Below are 22,836 nucleotides of genomic sequence, written 5' to 3' on the forward strand. Positions count from 1 at the left end.
AACCGCTTCTGTTGGAAAGGAAACAGTAGTCCGGGACGAGGGGGAAGGGGACACAATTCAGAACTAATATCAGAAAATATTTCTTCACAGAGGGGGTAGTGAATGCCTGGAATGTCCTCCTAGCAGAGGTGGAGAAGAGAACAAATAATGAATTCAAAAGGGCAGAGGACAAACACTGCTGATCCCTAAAAGGCTTGACTTTGACCTCTGCTATGGACAGCGACTTCTTGCACACTGCCTGCCTCAACCTCAGCTCAAACCTGGATTCTGTCTTCTTGCTACCAGCCTTGACCACTGCACACTGGGATTCTTTGCAAGATTGACTACTCAGCCTAGAGACTGCAACAGTTTCACTCTGTGTACCGAGCGTTAACAAAGCAACCTTGACTTTGCCCAGATGAGCCAGTCATCCAGACAGGGATGCACCAAAATATCTTTCCTCCTCAGCTACCATCACTATCACCTTGTTGAATATCCGTGGCACCAATGCAAGCCCAAATAGGAGTGCTTGAAACTGAAAATGTTACCCTAGTATAGCGAACCACAGGAAGCACTGATGTTCCTGCCTGATAGGAATGTGTTTGTACACTTCCGTGACATTGAGGAAGCCCAAAAACTCTCCCTTGTACATAGCTGCGATCACAGCCATAAAGTATCCTTCCAAAAACAAGGCACTCGTAGGGCCACGTGCACCTTCTGAAGATCTAGAATAGGCAGACAGACCCCCATACTTCTTCGGAACCACGAAGCAGATGAAGTATCTTCCCCATTCTCGTTTTACAGGGGGCACAAGCACCATCCAATGGCTTTAACCAGTTGAGAGTGGTCTGACTCACTCGTCACTTTTCCCCAGAAGCGCAGGGTGAAATCATGACAGCTTCACTGATCAGGCAAGCAAATTATAATGTTTAGCCTTCTCTTATGACTGTTAGGGCCCCATCAGTCCATTATCTTGGGCCATCCCTTCGAAAGAAGAGTCAATTGTCCCCCCATGACTCCCGCCAAAAAGCGGAGGTTTGCATCACATGATCCTCAAATGGATTGAGACCCGTTAGGCCACTGCTTCTGAGTGGTGGACTTCCAACTTTCGGTAATGGGCATCTTTTAGAGTTGCTAACCCCGCCACCAGAATGGTAGCCTTCTTGGTCATCACAAAAACTGATGTATCCACCCTTAGGATGTTTCAGTAACTCCAGATAATCCTCCAGTGGACAGAGTTTTGCCATCACCCTATCAACCATCAAACCCCCCTCTGGTGCATCCCACACTCGACTATTGGAATGGGAACACTTTAGCCAGGCCTCAGAGACCTCTATGAAGGGGTCCACCCCCTCATGATGGGACTCCTCTTGTGCCAGCTTAATCCTCAGTTCCTTCAAAACGTGAGAGATTAAAGGAAGGAGTTCCTTCTTCCGGAAGATTCTAACCACCCTGGGGATATCACCTTCTGCTATCGGGGCCTCTCTAGACCCAGAGGGACCCTTGTCATAATCTCTTGCCAGATCAGTGGACACTACCCACTTTAAAACCCTTGGAATCTTCTATCATACCCAAGAGATGCATTCCCCAGGCTGGGATATGTCTCTGCTGATTCAGCCCCTCCTGGGAATCTAACTTCTTGGATTTAGCCTGTTTTTGGAGGCCTGGGAGACCTGCAGTGGTGTACCTAAAGTATTTGGCACCCAGGGCAGAAACTTCCTTTGGCATCTCCCACTCACCCCCCCCCCCCCCCCACCACAAGGTTCAATCCTCCATCCCCCCACCTCCAGTGATCTCCAGTTTCCCTCTCCCTCACTGAGGGAGAGGGAAACCCATCATACAGACTCTCTCTCATACCCTGGCTCTAATCCCCACACAAGTAGTCACCCCATCACACACACACCCACAAGGCCTAAGATCCACTGGCAGCCATCGCGTCCTCTTCCTCTCTTTGGCCAGCAGCAGGATGGGGTTTATTACCAGCTTCTGCTTTTCAGTGGCCTACAGAGTTGTGGGGTGGGGGTCATCAGGAGTAGTGCTTATCTGAACATCATCTCTTACTACCGAGGGGAGGGGGGGGCTGTTCTCACAGTAAGAGTCCTCCTTTTGCCTGCTCACCCTCCCACTGGTCGGCCCTCCCCACGCGGTCGGCGTGGACCCACCGGGGTCAGGGGAGGTGGACCCGGGACAGGCTAGAAAGCAGCAAGAAAACAATAAAAAAAAACTTCGACAAAGCCGGTAAGCCCGCCCTCAGGGCTCCCGACGTCACTCTAAGTGCCCAGAAGCCCTTTAAAGGGCAGAGACGCCTCCAGGCATTGCGCGCCGAAGGAGTGCGACAAAGGGGTTAGCCCCTTTGTGCGCCCCTTCGTGCGCACCGCTTTTAAAAACTGCTTACAGTTCTGCCTTCAGCACTCAACCAGTCTTTAACATCATCCGCCCAGCATTCAGCACTCAACCAGCCTCTAACATCAGAACACGCCTCCAGGCGCCCCTTTGGCCAGCCCCGCCGGACAGCAACAAATCCCTAAGCTCTCCTACCAAGCCATCACCATTCTAGAGCAAAAAGAGCTAGCCTTCGACCCTTTACAAGCTGGAAATCATTCTCAACCCTAGCTACCTCTTCAGAACCTCCCTCTCTTTCCCCTATAAGGACCACTCCTCGGAGACAGAAGATCCTGCCTGGAATCCTACACCCGCAAAACCCTGCAGGGCAAGACCTTCACTCCCAGTACCTCCACGAGGCGCATTCTACCATCCTCCACCGCCCTCTACTCGGTTTCCACTACAAGCTACCACATTATCTACAATGCTCAACCGCCCACGCACCTACAAATCCCTCATCCCAATCATGATTTCCCCCACCACACAGTTTTTAGGACTCACTCTATTCACTATCATCCTGTTCAACTCCCAATCTCTCACCAACAAAACTTTAATACTCAACGACCTACTGCAGGACTCAACCCCAGACTTTTGCGCCATCACAGAAACAAGGCTCAAATCCTCGGACGTCACCCTCATTAACCAACTACCAACACAGACCTACGATTTTTTCTCTATCCGAAGACAAAAAAAAAAAAAAAAGAGGAGGGGGTATCTTCCTAGCTGCCAAAAAGTCCCTGAAATTTACACACTACCCAATTCACGCAGCTATCAAACTAGAAACAGGATTGGTCAAATCAGAACATCTCCAAATCCTCTTAGTCTATGCCCCTCCAGGCCCGCTAGAGTCTGATGCCTCTCCCATTCTCGAAATTATAGCCTCATACCTAAACCTAGACTCTCCTGCTATAATCTTGGGAGACTTCAACTTACATGTTGACAAAGTCCCCCTCTCAACAAACTGCGAAGCTTTCCTCACCGCAATGTCAGCAATGGGTTTCAAACAACAAATCAATACACCAACTCACAAAGCGGGTCATACGCTGGACCTTTTCTTTACAAACTCCGGCATTTCACAAACCAAACAACCAGTATGCAAACAAGTTCCATGGTCAGATCACTCAATCTCCATTACTTTCTCTGATACAACCGGGCTCTAACCACTACTCCAGACCATCATTCCTCTACAGGAAAAATTGCGCCTCGGAAAACCTCATCAAGCTCCTAGCCCCAGATCTCTCACACATCGACGTCTCCACGCCCAACTCAGCCCTCCAATCCTGGTCCAAAATAACAGAATCAGTAGAAAATACACTATGTCCTCTGACAAAGAAGTTTACACAAAATGCGTCCAAAAGACAACCCTGGTTTAATGATGAACTGCGAAAACTCAAACATCTACTTCGTCAGAAAGAAAGAAAATGGCGTAAAGCCCCCTCACCATCCTCACTTTCTGACTACAAACACTCTCTCCACTTATACAAAAGCATCACACTGGAAACCAAAAGAGACTACTATGCCCTTAAGATTCACCACCTCATCTTAGACTCTAAAGCTCTTTTCACCTTCGTTTCCAGTCTCACAAAAGCTATCACTCTAGATATCCCAAACTAAAGCAGACGAACTGGCTCTTCACTTCAGTAAAAAAATCTCAGACCTACTCAATCAGCTGATGCCAAACACCTGCACATCAGATAGCACATATCTTCTCCCAAACAAAAACATTCAGCTCAACTCCTTTGAATTCATCACCATCTCAGAGATACAATCGGTGCTGAAGAAAATGAAACCATCATCACACCCTTTTGATCAAATCCCCTCCAAAATGCTTCTTCTAATACCTGATACTATATCAAAAACCCTAGCAGACATCATAAATTGTTCCCTGCCCCAGGGTATCTACCCAGACGACCTTAAAACAGCCTCAATCAAACCACTCCTAAAAAAACCGAACCTAAATGCCAGTGATCCTAACAATTTCCGCCCTATTTCCAACCTCCCTTTTATAGCTAAAGTTATGGAAAAATTAGTGAACACCCAACTATCGAATTACCTAGAGGATCACAACATTCTGTTCCCAAACCAATATGGCTTTCGCAAAGCGGCAAGCACCGAAACGCTTCTTCTCTCCCTCACGGACTTCCTCCTCTCCGGCATCGACAAAGGTCAAACGTTCTTATTAATCCTCCTTGACCTTTCGGCTGCCTTCGATACAGTCAACCATCATCTCCTGCTAAAACAGCTGACAAACATAGGAGTGACAGGCTCAGCACTGACCTGGTTTAAAACTTTCCTGGAGAACAGAGGATACAAGGTAAAAATTCACAATAAAGAATCCCATTACTTCCCATCCTCCCTAGGGGTTCCGCAGTGTTCCTCTCTTTCACCCACACTTTTCAATGTCTACCTGCTCTCACTCTGCCAACTGCTCACGAAACTAAACCTGAAACACTTCCTATTTGCAGACGATGTTCAGATCGTGATCCCTGTAAAATAATCCATTACGAAAACATTAGAATACTGGGATAGTTGCCTAATAGAAATCAAACACCTCCTCACCAGCCTAAACCTAATACTCAATGCCTCGAAAACAGAATACATGCTTATATCCCCGGAAAACAATAATATTTCCTCAAAGCCACCAGCCCTCCTTCAAACCTCTCATGTAAGAGATCTAGGAGCCATCTTAGACAACCGTCTCAACCTTAAATCATTCATCAACCAAACCACCAAAGATTGCTTTCATAAATTACATATCCTTAAAAGAATAAGGCCGCTCTTCCACACTCAGGACTTCAGAACAATTCTTCAAGCAATAATCTTCTCCAAGCTAGATTATTGTAAATCACTACTACTGGGTCTCCCAGCTTCGCATACCAAACCTCTACAAATGGTACAGAACACAGCAGCCAGACTCCTTACAAATTCTAGGAGAATCGACCACATCTCCACAATCCTCAAAGACCTTCACTGGTTACCGATCCACTACAGAATCACGTACAAATCCATCACCACCATATACAAGGTCATCCATCAACATACACAGCTCAACTTACAAATTCCCTTCAAAAAACACACGTCCACCAGACCCATCAGGGAATCTTACAAAGAATCGCTTCAGGTACCACACGCCAAAACTTATCGATACAAATCACTCAGTGTCAGAGCGTTCTCAACAGCAGGTCCACCTTTATGGAACTCCATCCCAGCTGATCTGAGACAGGAACCCTGCCTACTAACGTTCAGGAAAAGGCTGAAAACTTGGCTTTTTAAAAAAGCCTTTCCAAGCCTTGATTGAAATCCTCACCCAACATCACAATCACATTATAAAAAATGGATTTAAACAAGAAACCACTAACTTATACCTCATCTCCATTACTGTGTTATTAATGTCACGTGCTATACAGTTATACTATATTGGAATCGTTTCGGCTACCCTGTAAATATGACATTGGAATTGATTGTACTACACTGTAAATATTTTACTGCTCAGTTATCTCCCCCTTTTTCTTTTCCAGATCCAAGTTATTTATTTCCCTGTTTTATTGTAACTATTTCACTCTCTTAACTATGCTCTTGTTACAGTGGTTTGAGTTCTCTCTACCATACACACATTGTTAAATGTAAACCGGTTTGATGTGACTCCTGTCATGAAAGCCGGTATACCAAAATTAATAAACAAGATTGGCCCAGTGGTAGCAGGAGATAACATTTGGATAAATGCAACTCCTGCGACTTGGGATAGGGTGTAGGGAAGTGTGCTGATACTAATCGGATCAGGCAGGGGATTGGTTTATCCCTGCTGATCAGATCCCTGCACAGGGGTGGGGGGTAAAAGTTGTGGGTGGCCGTGAAAAACGTCATACATGCTCAGAGCAGTGGTTCTCAACCTTTTTTCTTTGGGACACACCTGACATACTTCTCACATGCATGACACTGAACACATGACAGTCATTAAGTCATAGGGCTTAATGTAATTGCAAACTCTTCACTGAGAATACAAACCCTTGCAAAAAAAAAAAACCAAACAAAACCACACACGTCACCTAGAACATTGCCATGCCATACCATACCAGTACTATCTCAGGACTCAAACAGCAGCAGCCTTATCTATGACACAGCAGCAATGCAAATATTATACTATGCCCTAGAACAATGATTCTCAACCGGTGTGTCGTATGCTACTCGCAGCCGGTGGGGGCTGAAGAAATGAAGACCGGCGCTGCTAGCCACCGGCGACCAGGCCAGCGGGCTGAAGACGAGCTGTTCAGCTGGGGGCCTTTGTGTGTATATTTGAGATCGGAAGGGTGCTTCTGTGTCTATGTGAGAAAGGGAAGGTGCTTCTGTGTGTGGTGTGTATTTGAGACAGGGAGGGTGCTTGTGTGTGTGTGCGCAAGAAAGAGTTGGAGCATGTATTTGGCTGGCTGTCGCTGTGAGGGAGAGGGGGCATGTGTGTGATTGAGCCTGTTTGTAAGTAAGAGAGAGCAAGAGAGTTGTGTGATTGAGAGAGACTGGTCAGAGAGGCGACATGTGTATGTGTGAGAAAGATTGATCAGTGAGATGACTGGTATGCGTGTGCTTGTGAGTGTGTATATGAGAGTGAGAGAGACAGACTGGTGTGTGTGACGTGTGAGTGTATGAGAGAGAGAGAGTGTGAGTAGTAAGAACATAAGAACATGCCATACTGGGTCAGACCAAGAGTCCATCAAGCCCAGCATCCTGTTTCCAACAGTGGCCAATCCAGAGTGAGTGTGTGTGAGTAGTGAGTGAAAGTGAGATAGAAGAGACTGGTTGTGGCCCCTAAGGAAGAGGACCATGAGGATAGCTTCAGCAGCTGTTGCTGCTTCTGATGTGGCCTGCAAGGGAAAGAAAAACAACCAATAAGGGCTAATAACATAGTCTGGGTAAAACAAATAAGCATGGGTGCAGCTTGCTTATTGCGGCGGCTACTACCCCTAACGAATCAAGCTAGATATTTCACTTGGATGCAGCTCCATCACTGCTCTCTACATTAAAGGTGGGGGTGGAAGGGAAATAGAACCAAGAGCTAAGAGAAACAGATAAGTATGAGAGAAAATATGTGTGAAGCTTGCTGGGCAGACTAGATGGGCCATTTGGTCTTCTTCTGCCGTCATTTCTATGTTTCTATGTTTCTATGAGTAGAACTGCTGAAGATGGCTTTTTAAGTTCATTTTTCTTGATTGACTGCCATTTTAATTATTGGGTAGTATGTGATGTGTCTGCTGTTTTGAAATATTTTATTGGTATTTGAAGAATTTTTATTACATTTTAAGAGTTTTTAATTGTTAGATGTTCTGTTCATCAGCTGTTTTGAAACATTTTTTCATAAGGTTTTACAATTATTTCTGTGTGGGAATCTATAACAGCTTGGCTTTTTCTGTTTTCCTAATGGGAGGTGTATTGGTGTTTAGGGCCTGGTTTAATATTTGTAGTGTTGTCTTTTTATAGGTAAGGTTGTTCCATTTGAGTAATTGCCATAATGTAGGTGTAACTTTGTGCGGATTAGTTTGTATTCATTATTGCAGATCCTGGGACTTTGTTAGGTACTATATAGGAAAATCGGTTCTTACCTCCTAATTTTTGTTCCTGTAATACCACAGATCAGTCCAGACCAATGGGTTGTGCATTCCTACCAGCAGATGGAATCAGAGAACAAAAACTTTGGGCCCTGCTACATACCAGAGTGCCACCTGCAGTCCCTCAGTACTGGCCTATACCCAAGCCCACACAAATAACCTTACTAAAGGGCGAAGGGGGCTGGAACCCAAAAACACAACAGCCAACCTCTCGTCCATAACTGAGAAACAAACAAAACCACTAGACCACCTCGGAACCTGCTCCTTCAAGAGCATCTGCAATAGGAGAACAAATTTCTTTCTTCAGGAAATCATCTGTCAAGGCAGTCTTTCGGAATCTGAAATGGGGGTGGGCCTCTTGGCTGATCTGTGGTATTACAGGAACGAAAATTAGCAGGTAAGAACCAAATTTTCCTTCCCTGAACATACCCAGATCAGTGGGATGTACCCAATCCACCCTACACTGGGCAGGAACCTGAAAGACCAGCGCGCAGAACACTCTCACCGAAGGACGCTTCATCTTGCGCCCTAACATCCAAACAATAATGCTTGGTGAAAGTGTGAAGGGAAGACCAAACCGGCGCTCTGCAGATTTCCTGTGCCGACAGAAGCTGACACTCAGCCCAGGAGGTAGCCTGGGCCCTACTGAAATGAGCTCTCAGACTCAAGGGGTCCTGACACCCTCGGGCAAGGTAGGCCGAGCAGATAGCCTCCTTAATCCAGCACAAAATAGTCGCCTTAGAAGCCTTGTCACCTTTCTTAGGTCTGCCGAATAAGACAAACAGATGATCTGACTGCCAGAAGTCATTGGTAACCTCCAAATAAAGCAAAAGAGCACGACGCACATCCAAAAGATGAAGATCCTTCTCCTGGGGGGAATCCCGGGACCAATGCGGAAATCCTGGAAGATACACTATCTGATTGACATGAAAAGCAGACACCACCTTGGGAACAAAATAAGGAAGCGTGCGCAGCAAAACTATCATCGTAAATCCTAAGAAAAGGATCCAGACATGACAAAGCCTGCAACTCTGAAATCTGTCGAGCAGAACAAATAGCTACCAGGAGAACGGTGTTCAAGGTCAAATCTTTTCAGAGCCCTACGTAAAGGCTCAAAGGGAGCGCCACAAAGCACATGAAGCACCAGATTCAAGCTCCAATCCGGACATAACGGGCAGACAGGAGGGCGTAAATGTTTGACCCCCTTGAGGAACCTGGAAATATCTGGGTGAACCGCCAGCGACAGACCGTGAAACCTACCCCTTAAGGCACCTATGGCTGCTACCTGAACCCAAAGGGAATTGAAAACCAAACCCTTAGTCAACCACTGTTGAAGGAAATCCAACACCTGGGTAACCTCCGTTGACAATGGATCCAAGGAGCATTGGAGGCACCATGCCTCAAACAACTTCCAGACCCTAACATAGGCTATAGAAGATCCCAGCATGGTACGCTTGTTTAAGCATGAGAAGCTATGGCCTCTCAAACAAGCGTACCATGCTGGGATCATCGCTCTCAGAAGGTGGCAGCTCATCTGGGTTCGGGTTATCCTGGTTCCCATCGCCCATGTCATGGGTGAGCCCCGGATCCTGATCCACTCCGGAGACAGTGGTATCTCTGAGCGGGGACGGCAGCCTATCCTCGACTCAGGGCCCCTGCCAGATCCCTGAAGGTTGATGAAGGTCTGGGGGCCCCATGGACACCCGCTTGGGTGGAGGCTCCGACAGAACATCCGGCCGTGCTGCTCTCTTCAATATCGCCTGTTTCCTAGCCAGGATCACCTGGTGCAGCAGCAGCAGCACAAACTCCAGGCAGAACTTCCCCAAGTCCTCACCCCCCTTAGCTGGGGGGTCCGGTAGCATAGTCATCCCCAAAGGAGAAAACCTGCTCTACCGGGGATAGAATGGAAGGGGCATCGGCCCTGAGGAACTAAGCCCTTGCCTGCCAGGCCGCTCCCCTGAAGACATAGAAACATAGAAATGACGGCAGAAGACGACCAAACGGCCCATCCAGTCTGCCCAGCAAGCCGCACACTTTATCCATTTTTCCCCTTTTTTTCTTTCCCACCTGTCACTATTGGCTTCCAGTACCCTCCAGCCCTAATTCCCCTCCACCAATTTAGAGAGCAGCGCCGTATCTGCATCCAAGTGAACGTCCAGCTCAATTAGGGGTAGCAACCGCTGCAACAAGCAGGCCACACCTTTACCCCATACTCTTACCCACCCCTGTTTTTATTTTTATTTATTTTTTTTTATTTTTTTTTGGAGATAGCAGCCCTCCATCCTTCCGCTCCATGAAGGTGGAACACCAACTACTGGCCACTGGCATCCCGCTCCGTGAATGCCTCTGTGGCTACTGCCGCTCCGTGAAGTGTTTGAATGCCTCTGTGGCTACTGCCGCTCCGTGCAGTGTTTGAATGCCTCCTCTTTATTCACGCCCTCTAGACTTGATGGATCCACAGAGTTTATCCCACGCCCTTTTGAAGTCGTTCACAGTTTTAGACTTCACCACTTCCTCCGGAAGGGCATTCCAGGCATCCACCGCCCTTTCTGTGAAGAAATACTTCCTGACATTGGTTCTTAGTCTTCCTCCCTGGAGCCTCAGCTCGTGACCTCTGGTTCTGCTGATTTTTTTCTGACTGAAAAGGTTTGTCGTTGTCTTTGGATCATTAAAGTTTTTCAAGTATCTGAAATTCTGAATCATATCACCCCTGCTCCTCCTTTCCTCCAGGGAGTACATATTTAGATTGTTCAATCTCTCCTCGTATGTCATCCGATGAAGACCCTCCACCTTCCTGGTCGCCCTTCTCTGTACCGCTTCCATCTTGTCCTTGTCTCTTTGTAGATATGGTCTCCAGAACTGAACACAGTACTCCAGGTGAGGCCTCACCAAGGACCTGTACAAGGGGATAATCACTTCCCTTTTCTTACTCGATATTCCTCTCTCTATGCAGCCCAGCATTCTTCTGGCTTTTGCTATCGCCTTGTCGCATTGTTTCACAGACTTCATATCGTTAGACACTATCACCCCAAGGTCTCTCTCCTGCTCCGTGCACATCAGCCCTTCTCCCCCCATTGAATACAGTTCATTTGGATTTCCACTCCCCATATGCATGACTCTGCACTTCTTGGCATTGAATCTCAGCTGCCATATCTTCGACCACTCTTCCAGCTTCCTTAAATCCCGTCTCATTCTCTCCACTCCTTCCTGCGTGTCCACTCTGTTGCAGATCTTAGTGTCATCCGCAAAAAGACAAACCTTACCTTCTATCTCGTCCGCAATGTCGCTCACAAATATATTGAACAGGACCGGTTCCAACACCGATCCTTGTGGTACACCACTTAAAACCTCCCTCTCTTCAGAGAGAGCTCCATTTACCATCACACATTGTCTTCTGTCCGTCAACCAGTTTGCAATCCAGGTCACCACCTAGGCACTCACTCCTAAGCTTCTCATTTTATTCACCAGTCTCCTGTGCGGGACCGTATCAAAAGCTTTGCTGAAATCCAAGTAGATGACAGAGCGCTCTTCCTTGATCCAATTCCTTGGTAACCCAGTCAAAAAAGTCAATCAGATTTGTCTGACAGGATCTTCCCCTGGTGAATCCATGCTGCCTCTGGTCCAGCAATTCTCCCGACTGTAGATAGTTCACTATTCTCTCTTTCAACAGTGACTCCATTACTTTTCCCACCACTGAAGTGAGGCTAACCGGTCTGTAGTTACCAGCCTCCTCTCTGTTCCCACTCTTGTGAAGCGGAACCACCACAGCTCTTCTCCAATCACTTGGCACCACTCCCGTTTCTAGGGATCTATTGAACAGGTCACACAGCGGACTCGCCAGCACATCTCTGAGCTCTCTCAGTATCCTGGGATGAACCTCATCAGGTCCCATGGCTTTGTTTACTTTCAGTTTCCCCAGCTCTTCCCATACATTTTCTACTGTAAATGGAGTTACATCTACTCCACTCCCCTCCAGTTTCTTGCTAACTAGGGATGGTCCTTCTCCAGGGTCATCCTTAGTGAACACAGAACAGAAGTATTCGTCTCTCTCCACACATTGATCCTTTCCATCTTTCAATTTCACTATACTACTTTGAACTTTTCTCTTTTCACTGATGTTTTCACTGAGGTGACAAAAATGTTTTGTCACCTCTTTACTTCCTTGGCAATCCTCTCTTCTGCTTGACTTTTTGCTCTCTTGATTAATTTCTTCGTCTCCCTCAGTTCTACCAGATATTCTTCTTTGTGCTCCTCTCTCTCTTTGGGATCTTTTGTATTTCTTGAACGCTGTTCTTTTAGCCTTTATTTTGTCAGCCACCTCCTTTGAGAACCAGATAGGTTTCATTTTTCTTTTGCTTTTCTTTACTTTTCTAACATATAGATTAGTTGACTTGGCAATTGCTCCTTTTAGATTGGTCCACTGTTGATCCACATCTCTCACATTCTCCCAGCCTTTTAGTTCCTCCTCCAGGTACTTCCCCATTTCATCAAAGTTTGTGTTTTTGAACTGCAGAACTCGGGTTTTTGTGCTTCTTTTCCGTATCTTTTTTGTGATATTAAACCATACCGTTTGATGATCACTGGTGCTGAGGTGGGCGCCCACCTGGACATCAGAGATGTTATCTCCATTAGTAAGCACTAAGTCAAGTATTGCTCCTTCTCTTGTGGGTTCCATAACCATTTGTTTGAACAGAGCTACTTGCAGGGCATCCACTATTTCTCTACTATTATTAGATTCTGCAGATGGGATTCTCCAGTCTACATCTGGCATATTAAAGTCTCCAACGATCACCACTTCTCCCTTCTTTCCTATCCTGTGGATGTCATTAACCAGATCTCTGTCCAGCTCATCTTTTTGGTTTGGAGGCCTGTAAACCACTCCAATAAAAATGGATGTCCCGTTTTTTTTTTAGGTTGGCCCATAGTGCTTCTTCATTGCCCCATCTTCCTTGCAGCTCTGATGCTTGGATATTGTTTCTGACAAAGAGCCACTCCTCCCCCCTTTCCTGTCCTTTCTGTCTTTCCTTAACAAGTTATAGCCTGGTATTGCTGTGTCCCAGTCATGAGATTCCGTAAACCATGTTTCCGTGACAGCAATGTCCAAGTTCGCCTTCACCATTAGGGCTTGCAGATCTGGGATTTTATTGCCCAAACTACGAGCATTTCTGCTCATAGCTTTCCACGTTCAGGTTACTGCTGTTCCTGGATTCCTTTTGCGACTTTACTTGAATTTTGTTATCCACTTTTCCCTTTAATCCTTTCCCTTGCACAAAGGCAGTGCCTCTGATGGCAGAGTCATCCATCACAGTGAGCGTTTTCCTTTGGTTTCTGATCTGGAATTTCTGTATGCATTGGGGTTTTTCTCTCTTTTCAGATAACATTTCAATCTTTTCCTCAAGAACTTCTTCAGTATTTAATACAGAGAAGGCATTTTGTCCTTGTTGCACTTGATACAGTGTGTGTCTCCGGATCACAGGTCTAATTCTACCCGAGCCCACAGTAATACTGTTTTTTAAGCTTCTCAGTGCCTTGGGTGAGTGGGGGGGTAGAGTTGTGGGCTGCACAGCTGTCAATAATGGGTGTCTGTGGGTAACCGGTCTTATCCTACCTGAGCCCACAGTAAATCTCTTTTTCCTTGACTTTTGGTTATTCAGTGGTAATGGGAAATTAATTTCTGAATAATGTACCGTGGCTGAGACTTTCTTTATTGAAGCTAATTCAGCTTTACCTTCAGCCAGCTCCTTTTCCAAGGTAAAGAGTGGTGAACAAATGGGGCAAGCCTTAAGTTTCCATATGATTACCCTCAATATAAAGGCTCCACAACAGTTGCATTGGATAGACCTCATTTTGGTAATTTGTCTGACGAATAGCAATTATGGAAATACTAATTTACCTTGTTGCCATTTATGAATTTAGGCGGTTATATAAGAAACACAAACCTAGGGGTGGGTGGGCAGAGGGGTAGGGTGGGAGGGAGTCAAACAGGTAAAACTGACTACAGCACTCCCAAATTTCTATTTCAGTTGTGCTTCTTTTTAACAGACAGTGCACTAGTTTTGGCAAATATAATGCCCTACTTCTAAGCACAGATAACAACCAAAAATGGACTTAACTTTAGCAGAAAAGGCTCTGGCTAATGAAGATCCCAGCTCCAAAGTGATTCAGTTCCCAAAGCACATGAGACTCTGGCTACTTTAATCCAATTACTGCCTCCCCCACAAACACTGGCTGAGGAGGAAGGGTCTGCTTTGAACTAATGGCTGGAACAAGTTGACTTGGATTTTCAGAAGGACGTTCCCTCCTGCCCCGAAGTACAGGCCTCACAGAGGGAAAAAGAATCCAGGGCCTGTGTCACCGTGCCACACGCACAGCATGTCAGCAGTTTTACTCGGGGGTCCACGGGCCGGCCCGCGCAGCCATGCGGTTGTCGCAAAAGGGGAAGATTTCTGGTTGAGGAGCCTCCATGCGGCAGCTGGAGCCAAAAATAAACAACCCCTTGCATGCGCGAAAATGCCCTCACCACGACCCGCCGGCAAGAACCATGAGTAGAAACACAAAATGGGGCCTCCCCCCCCCCCCCCCGAGCTACCCGAAGCCCCGGGATGTTGACAAAAACAGAGGGGGTCCAACTCCCTCCTCTCCAACAGGAGTGCCTGGAAAAAAAAGAAAAAAGTCTCGGTCCGTCAACAGATCAGACTCCTCTTACCTTGAGAAGATCTCGCTACTTTTTTTTCCCCCCAAAAAAATTTTACTCAGCTATCCAAGGAGTCTGAGGAGGACCAGAGGAAAGGGAGGCTCTTCAGTGGTCAAGGGAACCAGGAGCCCCTCGATATAGAACCCACAGGATCGCTGCAGGCAGGAGTGTCCAACCCCCCCGGTTGCCCAGTTTCCACTGAGGGATGGCCCACGAATGTGCCTAACACCTCAGGAAGCAGAGTCACTAACTACTAACTAGAACATAAGAACATGCCATACTGGGTCAGACCAAGGGTCTATCAAGCCCAGCATCCTGTTTCCAACAGTGGCCAATACAGGCCATAAGAACCTAGCAAGTACCCAAAAACTAAGTCTATTCCATGTTTCCGTTGCTAGTAATAGCAGTGGCTATTTTCTAAGTCAACTTAATTAATAGCAGGTAATGGACTTCTCCTCCAAGAACTTATCCAATCCTTTTTTAAACACACCTATACTAACTGCACCAACCACATCCTCTGGCAAAAAATTCCAGAGTTTAATTGTGCGTTGAGTAAAAAAGAACTTTCTCCGATTAGTTTTAAAATGTGCTATATGCTAACTTCATGGAGTGCCCCCTAGCCTATCTATTATCTGAAAGCATAAATAACCGATTCACATCTACCCGTTCTAGACCTCTCATGATTTTAAACATCTCTATCATATCCCCCTCAGCCGTCTCTTCTCCAAGCTGAAAAGTCCTAACCTCTTTAGTCTTTCCTCATAGGTCGCCCTTCTCTGTACCTTCTCCATCACATTTATATCTTTTTTGAGATGCAGCGGCTAGAATTGTACACAGTATTCAAGGTGCGGTCTCAACATGGAGCGATACAGAGGCATTATGACATTCTCCGTTTTATTCACCATTCCCTTTCTAATAATTCCCAACATTCTGTTTGCTTTTTTGACTGCCGCAGCACACTGAACCGACGATTTCAATGTGTTATCCACTCAACGCCTAGATCTCTTTCTTGGGTTGTAGCACCTAATATGGAACCTAACATTGTCTAAATATAGCATGGGTTATTTTTCCCTATATGCATCACCTTGCACTTATCCACATTAAATTTCATCTGCCATTTTGATGCCCAATTTTCCAGTCTCACAAGGTCTTCCTGCAATTTATCACAATCTGCTTGTGATTTAACTACTCTGAACAATTTTGTATCATCTGCAAATTTGATTATCTCACTCGTCTTTTTTCTTTCTAGATCATTTATAAATATATTGAAAAGTAAGGGTCCCAATACAGATCCTTGAGGCACTCCACTGCCCACTCCCTTCCACTGAGAAAATTGTCCATTTAATCCTACTCTGTTTCCTGTCTTTTAGCCAGTTTGCAATCCACGAAAGGACATCGCCACCAATCCCATGACTTTTTACTTTTCCTAGAAGCCTCTCATGAGGAACTTTGTCAAACGCCTTCTGAAAATCCAAGTATACTACATCTACTGGTTCACCTTTATCCACATGTTTATTAACTCCTTCAAAAAAAGTGAAGCAGATTTGTGAGACAAGACTTGCCTTGGGTAAAGCCATGCTGACTGTGTTCCATTAAACCGTCTTTCTATGTTCTGTGATTTTGATGTTTAGAACACTTTCCACTATTTTTCCTGGCACTGAAGTCAGGCTAACCGGTCTGAAGTTTCCCAGATCGCCCCTGGGGCCCTTTTTAAATATTGGGGTTACATTAGCTATCCTCCAGTCTTCAGGTACAATGGATGATTTTAATGATAGGTTACAAATTTTTACTAATAGGTCTGAAATTTCATTTTTTAGTTCCTTCAGAACTCTGGGGTGTATACCATCCGGTCCAGGTGATTTACTACTCTGCAGTTTGTCAGTCAGATCTACCACATCTTCTAGGTTCACCGTGATTTCATTCAGTCCATCTGAATCATTGCCCATGAAAACCTTCTCCATTATGGGTACCTCCCCGACATCCTCTTCAGTAAACACCGAAGCAAAGAAATCATTTAATCTTTCCGCAATAGCCTTATCTTCTCTAAGTGCCCCTTTAACCCTTCGATCACCTAACGTTCCAACTGACTCCCTCACAGGTTTTCTGCTTCGGATATATTTAAAAAAGTTTTTACTGTGAGTTTTTGCCTCTACGGCCAACTTCTTTTCAAATTCTCTCTTAGCCTGTCTTACCAATGTCTTACATTTAACTTGCCAATGTTTAGGATAATGCATATTTTCTTCTGTTGGATCCTTCTTCCAATTTTTGAATGAAGATCTTTTGGCTATAATAGCTTCTTTCACCTCCCCTTTTAACCATCTAGGCGTTATCCACTATAACACTTTAAAATCGTCAACTTAGTGTGCTGCAGCAGTCAAAAAAGCAAACAGAATGTTAGGAATTATTAGAAGGGAATGGAGAATAAAACGGAGAATGTCATAATGCCTCTGTATCACTCCATGTTGAGACCGCACCTTGGTCGCCGCATCTCAAAAAAGATATAATTGTGAAAGAGAAGGTACAGAGAAGGGCGACCAAAATGATAAAGGGAATGGAACAGCTTCCCTATGGAGGAAAGACTAAAGAGGTTAGGACTTTTCAGCTTGGAGAAGATGACCGCTTAAGGGGATATGATAGAGGTGTTTAAATAATGAGAGGTCCTGAACGGGTAGATGTGTATCGGTTATTTACGCTTCAGATAATAGAAAGGCTAGGGGGCACTCCATGAAGTTAGCATGGGGCACATTTTAAAACTAATCTGAGAAAGTATTTTTCACTCAATGCACAATTAAACTCTGGAATTTGTTGCCAGCGGATTGTGGTTTAGTGGAGGAGAAGTCCACTGTGAAAACTGACCATTTAATCCTACTCTGTTTCTGTCTTTTAACCAACTTGTAATCCATAAAACAGGGGGGGGGTACAGTCACCTCCTATCCCATGACTTTCTAGTTTTTCTTAGAAGCCTCTCATGCGGGACTTTGTTGAATGATGGTGGATCAGCGGGCCCCTCCTCTAGACTCCCCTGCAGCAAGGGATTCAGCTCCTGTGTTTCAGAAGGTAGGCCTTCTAGTAGCAGCAACCAGCTTTTGTCCGATTGTGGCACGGCTCTCACTTCCTGGCACCTGCCACACAGGCCCACTGAGGACAGCCTCAATGAGGTCTCACCACAAAAGTGTAGCAGCGCTTGCCACAATCCACAATTAACACCATGCCAATCCTACTGAACTCTCATATTTCCCCCCACATTTATGGCACCACCAGCACCTCATCAGCAAGCAGGGGAACAGTCCCGCATCACTATGGATCTGATCCCTGTCTCCCCCCACAGACTGTCAAGCAGCCATACAAATCTCAGCTGTCTTCCCCAAGCTGTTAAGCTAACCTTTCTCAAATTTTTTTTGTTTTTGTTTAACATGCTGAGAACATAAAAAAGGCATAGTAGGCAATACTTTCCTTAGAAGTGAGCACAGGCCACATTTATGTGTTTTTATATACCGTTGTTTGGAACTGGCCTTCACAATGGTTTACAGCAGAAACAACAATACATATAACGTGGCAGATCAGAAAGGAGCGAGACCACCCGCTGTATCAGTCACTCTTGAACTGAAGCAAGGTTCTTCATCCTCTGAACCCAGGGGATGACCCCTGATGGAGCCTAAGAACCCAGAGAGTAAAAAGCCTATTGTCTTTTTTCTTTTTATTAACTCAAGACTGCAGGTTGCATACCTCTACCTTCTACTGGAGAGAAAGAAATATCAAGGACTGTATGTGGCATGCTAAATATAAAGTAATTTTTTTGTCAGTAAAGCTTTTCTTCTCTGTCTCCATCTGCTGGTAGAGGGAGCAAAACCCATGCGTCTGGACTGATGTGGTGTATGAACAGGAACTAGAAAGTTTGAGGGATATTCAGTGGTTCAGCCACACTATTGAATATAGCCAGCTATTTTAAGATAGCTCTATCCGGCTATCTTCAGAACTACTCTTTGGCACAGCCAGAGTTGGCCAGAAAACTTAAGTTATTATCCATCTAAAATTTAGCTGGATAATGAAGGAACGTTCCAGAGTTGAATTATGTCTATAATTTAGCCAGATAAGTGCCTAAAATACTCCAAAGTAGGCAATTAGCTGGATAACTTGTGAACTCTTATTGTTTAAAGACAGCAGTCAACAGGAGAATGCAAATTCTGAAGGTAATAAAACCAACCATATCCTTTCATTTCTCCGATATACAGAATTCAAAAATTTTAAAGCTGTAATGGGATGTCTTCATGGGGATAAAAATTCTATAGATTTATTCGTCGGTAAGAGTCTGCCAGATGAGCTCGCCTTGGTCAGCTGGCGAAGCATACCTCAATGACATGGTCCAGAAATCTGATGGCACTGCCATAGTCCTGCCTTTCAAATGCTGCCTGGGCATCCTGCAAATGTACTTCAAGTTCGGTGGCTCGCTGAAGTTGACCACTGGCCTCCTCATGTCCCGGGTGTGTCTGCAACTATTCAGGAACAAGAAAAGAAATGAGTGAACAATCAGGGAAAGGACTGGAAGTGCCATGGGTAGGGAAGCAGCTTATTCACAGAATATGGAAACCAATTAAAAGATCTCCGGTCCCATTATAGAAAACTGATCCTATTAAAATCCATTTTAAATAAAAGCTTCCCTGACACTGGAATAGCCCCATGTATGGACTTTTGCACCAATCCAGTTTGCCTGAACAGATAGGTGACATCTGAGAATATCGGAAGTCTAAGCACTGTCATAGTGAGGTCACTCAGTGTAAATGGAGTGATAGTTTATGCATGTACCGTGTACTATGCCACTTTACAAGCACTCACCACTGCCTCAAAATCCTGCCGTGCATCATGGACATTGCCTTGCTTCAATAGTATGTTACCTCGTTGCAATCGCGCCTGCCAAGAGGAAGAATGAGTTACTAGTCAAAGGTGAAACTACTTCTTACCTGATAATTTCCTTTCTTTGAATAGAGTATGTACTAATGGATTCTGGATGCCAACCAGAGGATGAAAACAGATCAACATGCTTGATATCACTCTTTATATGCATCTATGCCATCATCAGCCTGCCAGTATTGCTGTAACAAGCTAACTGTGAACAACTGTAGCACAAGAACTCACAAGCATAGTCTTCAGAGCCTCTTTCTCATCTTTTTATTTTTTTTAAAACCCAGGGGCTTCCAGCAGAACAGGGAAAAAAGGACCCCAAGAAACTGAGAACAGAAGAGATGGAATACTTACCACTAGCAAAAGAATAACATTCAGCCACATAATTAACCTTGTGGCATTTAACATGAAAGGAAAATTGGTTCTTACCTGCTAATTTTCGTTCCTGTAGTACCAAATATCAGTCCAGACTGCTGGTTATATCTCCCTCCCAGCAGATGGAGTCAGAGAGAAACAAACCAAAGAGAAGGGCACCCCCTATATAACCCGGTGTGCCACCTGCCATCCTCCAGTATAATGAATAACCAAGCAAAAGGAATTGCCATAACCACTGAAAATTGAGTACTGTCTATTGACTAGATCAATGTAAACTTGAACTTTGAGAATAAGAAAAAAAAGAGAAAACCATGTCCAGAAAGGAACAAACAAGGCGAAACATCCATATAGAAGACTGAGAATAGCAAAACAACAAACCTGCAAAATAGAAATACAATTAGCCGAGCGGACTCTCGCATACCCATGGGCGGGCATCTGGACTGATCCTTGGTACTACAGGAACGAAAATTAGCAGGTAAGAATCAATTAAGTCTCTCTGTTTTGAAATTAGCTGGCATAAATAAGTTGTTCAAACAAAAAATTGGGGCATAAAGACTGTTTTTTAAAACAATTGACCAAAAAGCAAGGAGCCGTCCAGAAGTGACGTAATCTAACTGAACTGGGTGTGTCTCAGACCTTGAGCAAGAGAGCCATTGTGGTCCTGTGCACACGTTAGAGTGTGTTCTCTTGGAGGCAGTGTATATTGCATTGAGCTAAGTATTTCTGCTGTTGCTTAGAAGTTGTGTAGAAAGTTTCTGTTCTTAATTCCTGTCTGTGTTTTAATTTTAATTATAGTGTGTGCTTCAGTTCTTGATAGTAAGATATTATTCTAGTAAGTTAATTTTGCTGTCTGCTGCATAAGTTGAAAAAAGGAAAAAAAAAACCCCACCCCCCCATACCAAATCGCTCTCCAGCTTGTAAACTGTTTAAGTCTCTCTGTTTTGAAATTAGCTGGCATAAATAAGTTGTTCAAACAAAAAATTGGGGCATAAAGACTGTTTTTTAAAACAATTGACCAAAAAGCAAGGAGCCGTCCAGAAGTGCCCTGCTTAACCCAGCTTGTCCCAGGCTTAACTGTTTGACTCCCTCCCACCCTGCCCCTCTACCCACCCACCCCTGGGGCTTGTTTTCTAATAAAGACTGCCTAACGTACCATTGGCAGCGAGATAAATTAGTGCATTTGTAAAAGTCATATTACTGTACATATTACTCCTTTTGTACCTGTTTTCACCCTCCCCCCCGCCCCCTCCCCTGTCTCGACCACCCCTACCCCTCCTTCCACAAGTTTGCTAGTTTTTGCTCTGTTTCTGAGCTTATGTTAAACACTGTTCCTTGTAAAGGCTTTGCCTATATATCCATTGTTGTAAGTTATCTGTAAACCGGCACGATGTGCAAACGGTTGCCGGTATATAAAATTAAATAAATAAAATAAATAAGTCAAGAAAATACAATTCACAAATTCCCATGATGAGGACTATCCAATGTAACTGCTGTGGAGCCTTTATTCTGAGGGAAAGCATCTGGACACTTAGAGCTTGCCCAATTTGTGTACAACTCTCTTCCTTGAAAAAGGAGCTGACTGAGATTAAAGATCAATTAGCTTCAATTAAAAGTAATACACCCACATTGCATTACTCAGAACATAATTCCCCAATATCACAAAAAAACCAGGAGTCAAGAAAAGGAGATTCATTAGGCTCAGGTAGGACCCACAGTCACCCACTCTTGACAGATGGGCAGCCAAGAGGTACACCCCCCCCCCCCCCCCACTCAAACAGGTCATTAAGTTCTTTAAAATCCAGGAATACAGTGGGCTCAGGTAGAATTAGACCTGTGATGAGGAGAGACACAATGTACCAAATGCAAAAAGAACAACAAGACATCTCTATATTAAAAACTGAAGAAGTTCTTGAGAAAAACATTGAAGTGTTACCAGAAATGAGAGAAAAAACACAATGCATGCAGTATTTCAAGATCCATAACCAAAAGAAAAATCTAATTCAGATGAATAACTCTGTCAACAGTGGCACAACTACAAAAAGAGAGAGTGAAGTGAATAGCAAATCTCAACTAATATCTTATAAGGAGTCCAGGAAAAGCAATAACCTTAAAGAGAATACCTGGAAGGCTATGACCACAAATGCTCATAGTTTGGGAAATAAAATCCCAGATCTGCAGGCCCTAATGGCTGAGGCAGAATTGGACATTGTTGCTATCACAGAGACATGGTTCACAGAATCTCATGATTGGGATACAACAATACCAGGCTATAACTTGTTAAGGAAGGACAGAGAGGATAGAAAAGGGGGAGGTGTGGCTCTTTATGTTAGAAACAACATCCAAGCATCTGAGCTACAAGGAAGTTGGGGTAAGGAAGAAGCTCTATGGGTCGACCTAAAAAAAGATGACGGCGCGTTCATTTATATTGGAGTGGTTTACAGGCCTCCAAACCAAAAGGAAGAGCTGGACAGAGATCTGGTTGAAGACATCCATAAGATAGGTAAGAAGGGAGAAGTGGTGATCGTGGGTGACTTTAATATGCCAGATGTAGACTGGAAAATCCCATCTGCAGAAACTAAAAATAGTAGAGCGATAGTGGATGCCATGCAAGTATCTTTGTTCAAACAAATGGTGTTGGAACCCACCAGAGAAGGAGCTATACTCGACTTAGTACTCACTAATGCAGATAATGTCTCAGATGTCCAGGTGGGTGCCCACCTCAGCAGCAGTGATCAAACGGTATGGTTTAATATCACTAAAAGAATAGGGAAAAGAACCACAAAGACCCGAGTTTTACTGTTCAAAAACACAGACTTTGAGGAAATGGGGAAGTACCTGGAGGAAGAACTAAAAGGATGGGAGAACGAGAGAGATGTGGATCAGCAGTGGACCAATCTAAAAGGAGCAATC

General features: G+C 44.7%; 1 protein-coding gene across 3 annotated transcripts in view; it reads right to left on the minus strand.

Annotated features, from left to right (window-relative positions):
- LOC115077830 (dnaJ homolog subfamily C member 3-like) overlaps positions 1-22,836 on the minus strand; it is a 228,538-nt gene that overhangs the window by 82,100 nt on the left and 123,602 nt on the right. For 2 of the 3 annotated variants that reach the window (XM_029580122.1, XM_029580120.1), the window contains exons 4-5: positions 19,486-19,560; positions 19,002-19,145 (exon numbers count right to left, since the gene is read on the minus strand). In XM_029580122.1, the coding sequence (XP_029435982.1) occupies positions 19,002-19,145; positions 19,486-19,560 (219 nt within the window). The remainder of the gene's footprint in view (positions 1-19,001; positions 19,146-19,485; positions 19,561-22,836) is intronic. The other variant, XM_029580121.1, reaches the window with a different exon arrangement.

Source organism: Rhinatrema bivittatum, chromosome 16 (assembly GCF_901001135.1).
Source record: "Rhinatrema bivittatum chromosome 16, aRhiBiv1.1, whole genome shotgun sequence".
NCBI classification, from domain to species: Eukaryota; Metazoa; Chordata; class Amphibia; order Gymnophiona; family Rhinatrematidae; genus Rhinatrema; species Rhinatrema bivittatum.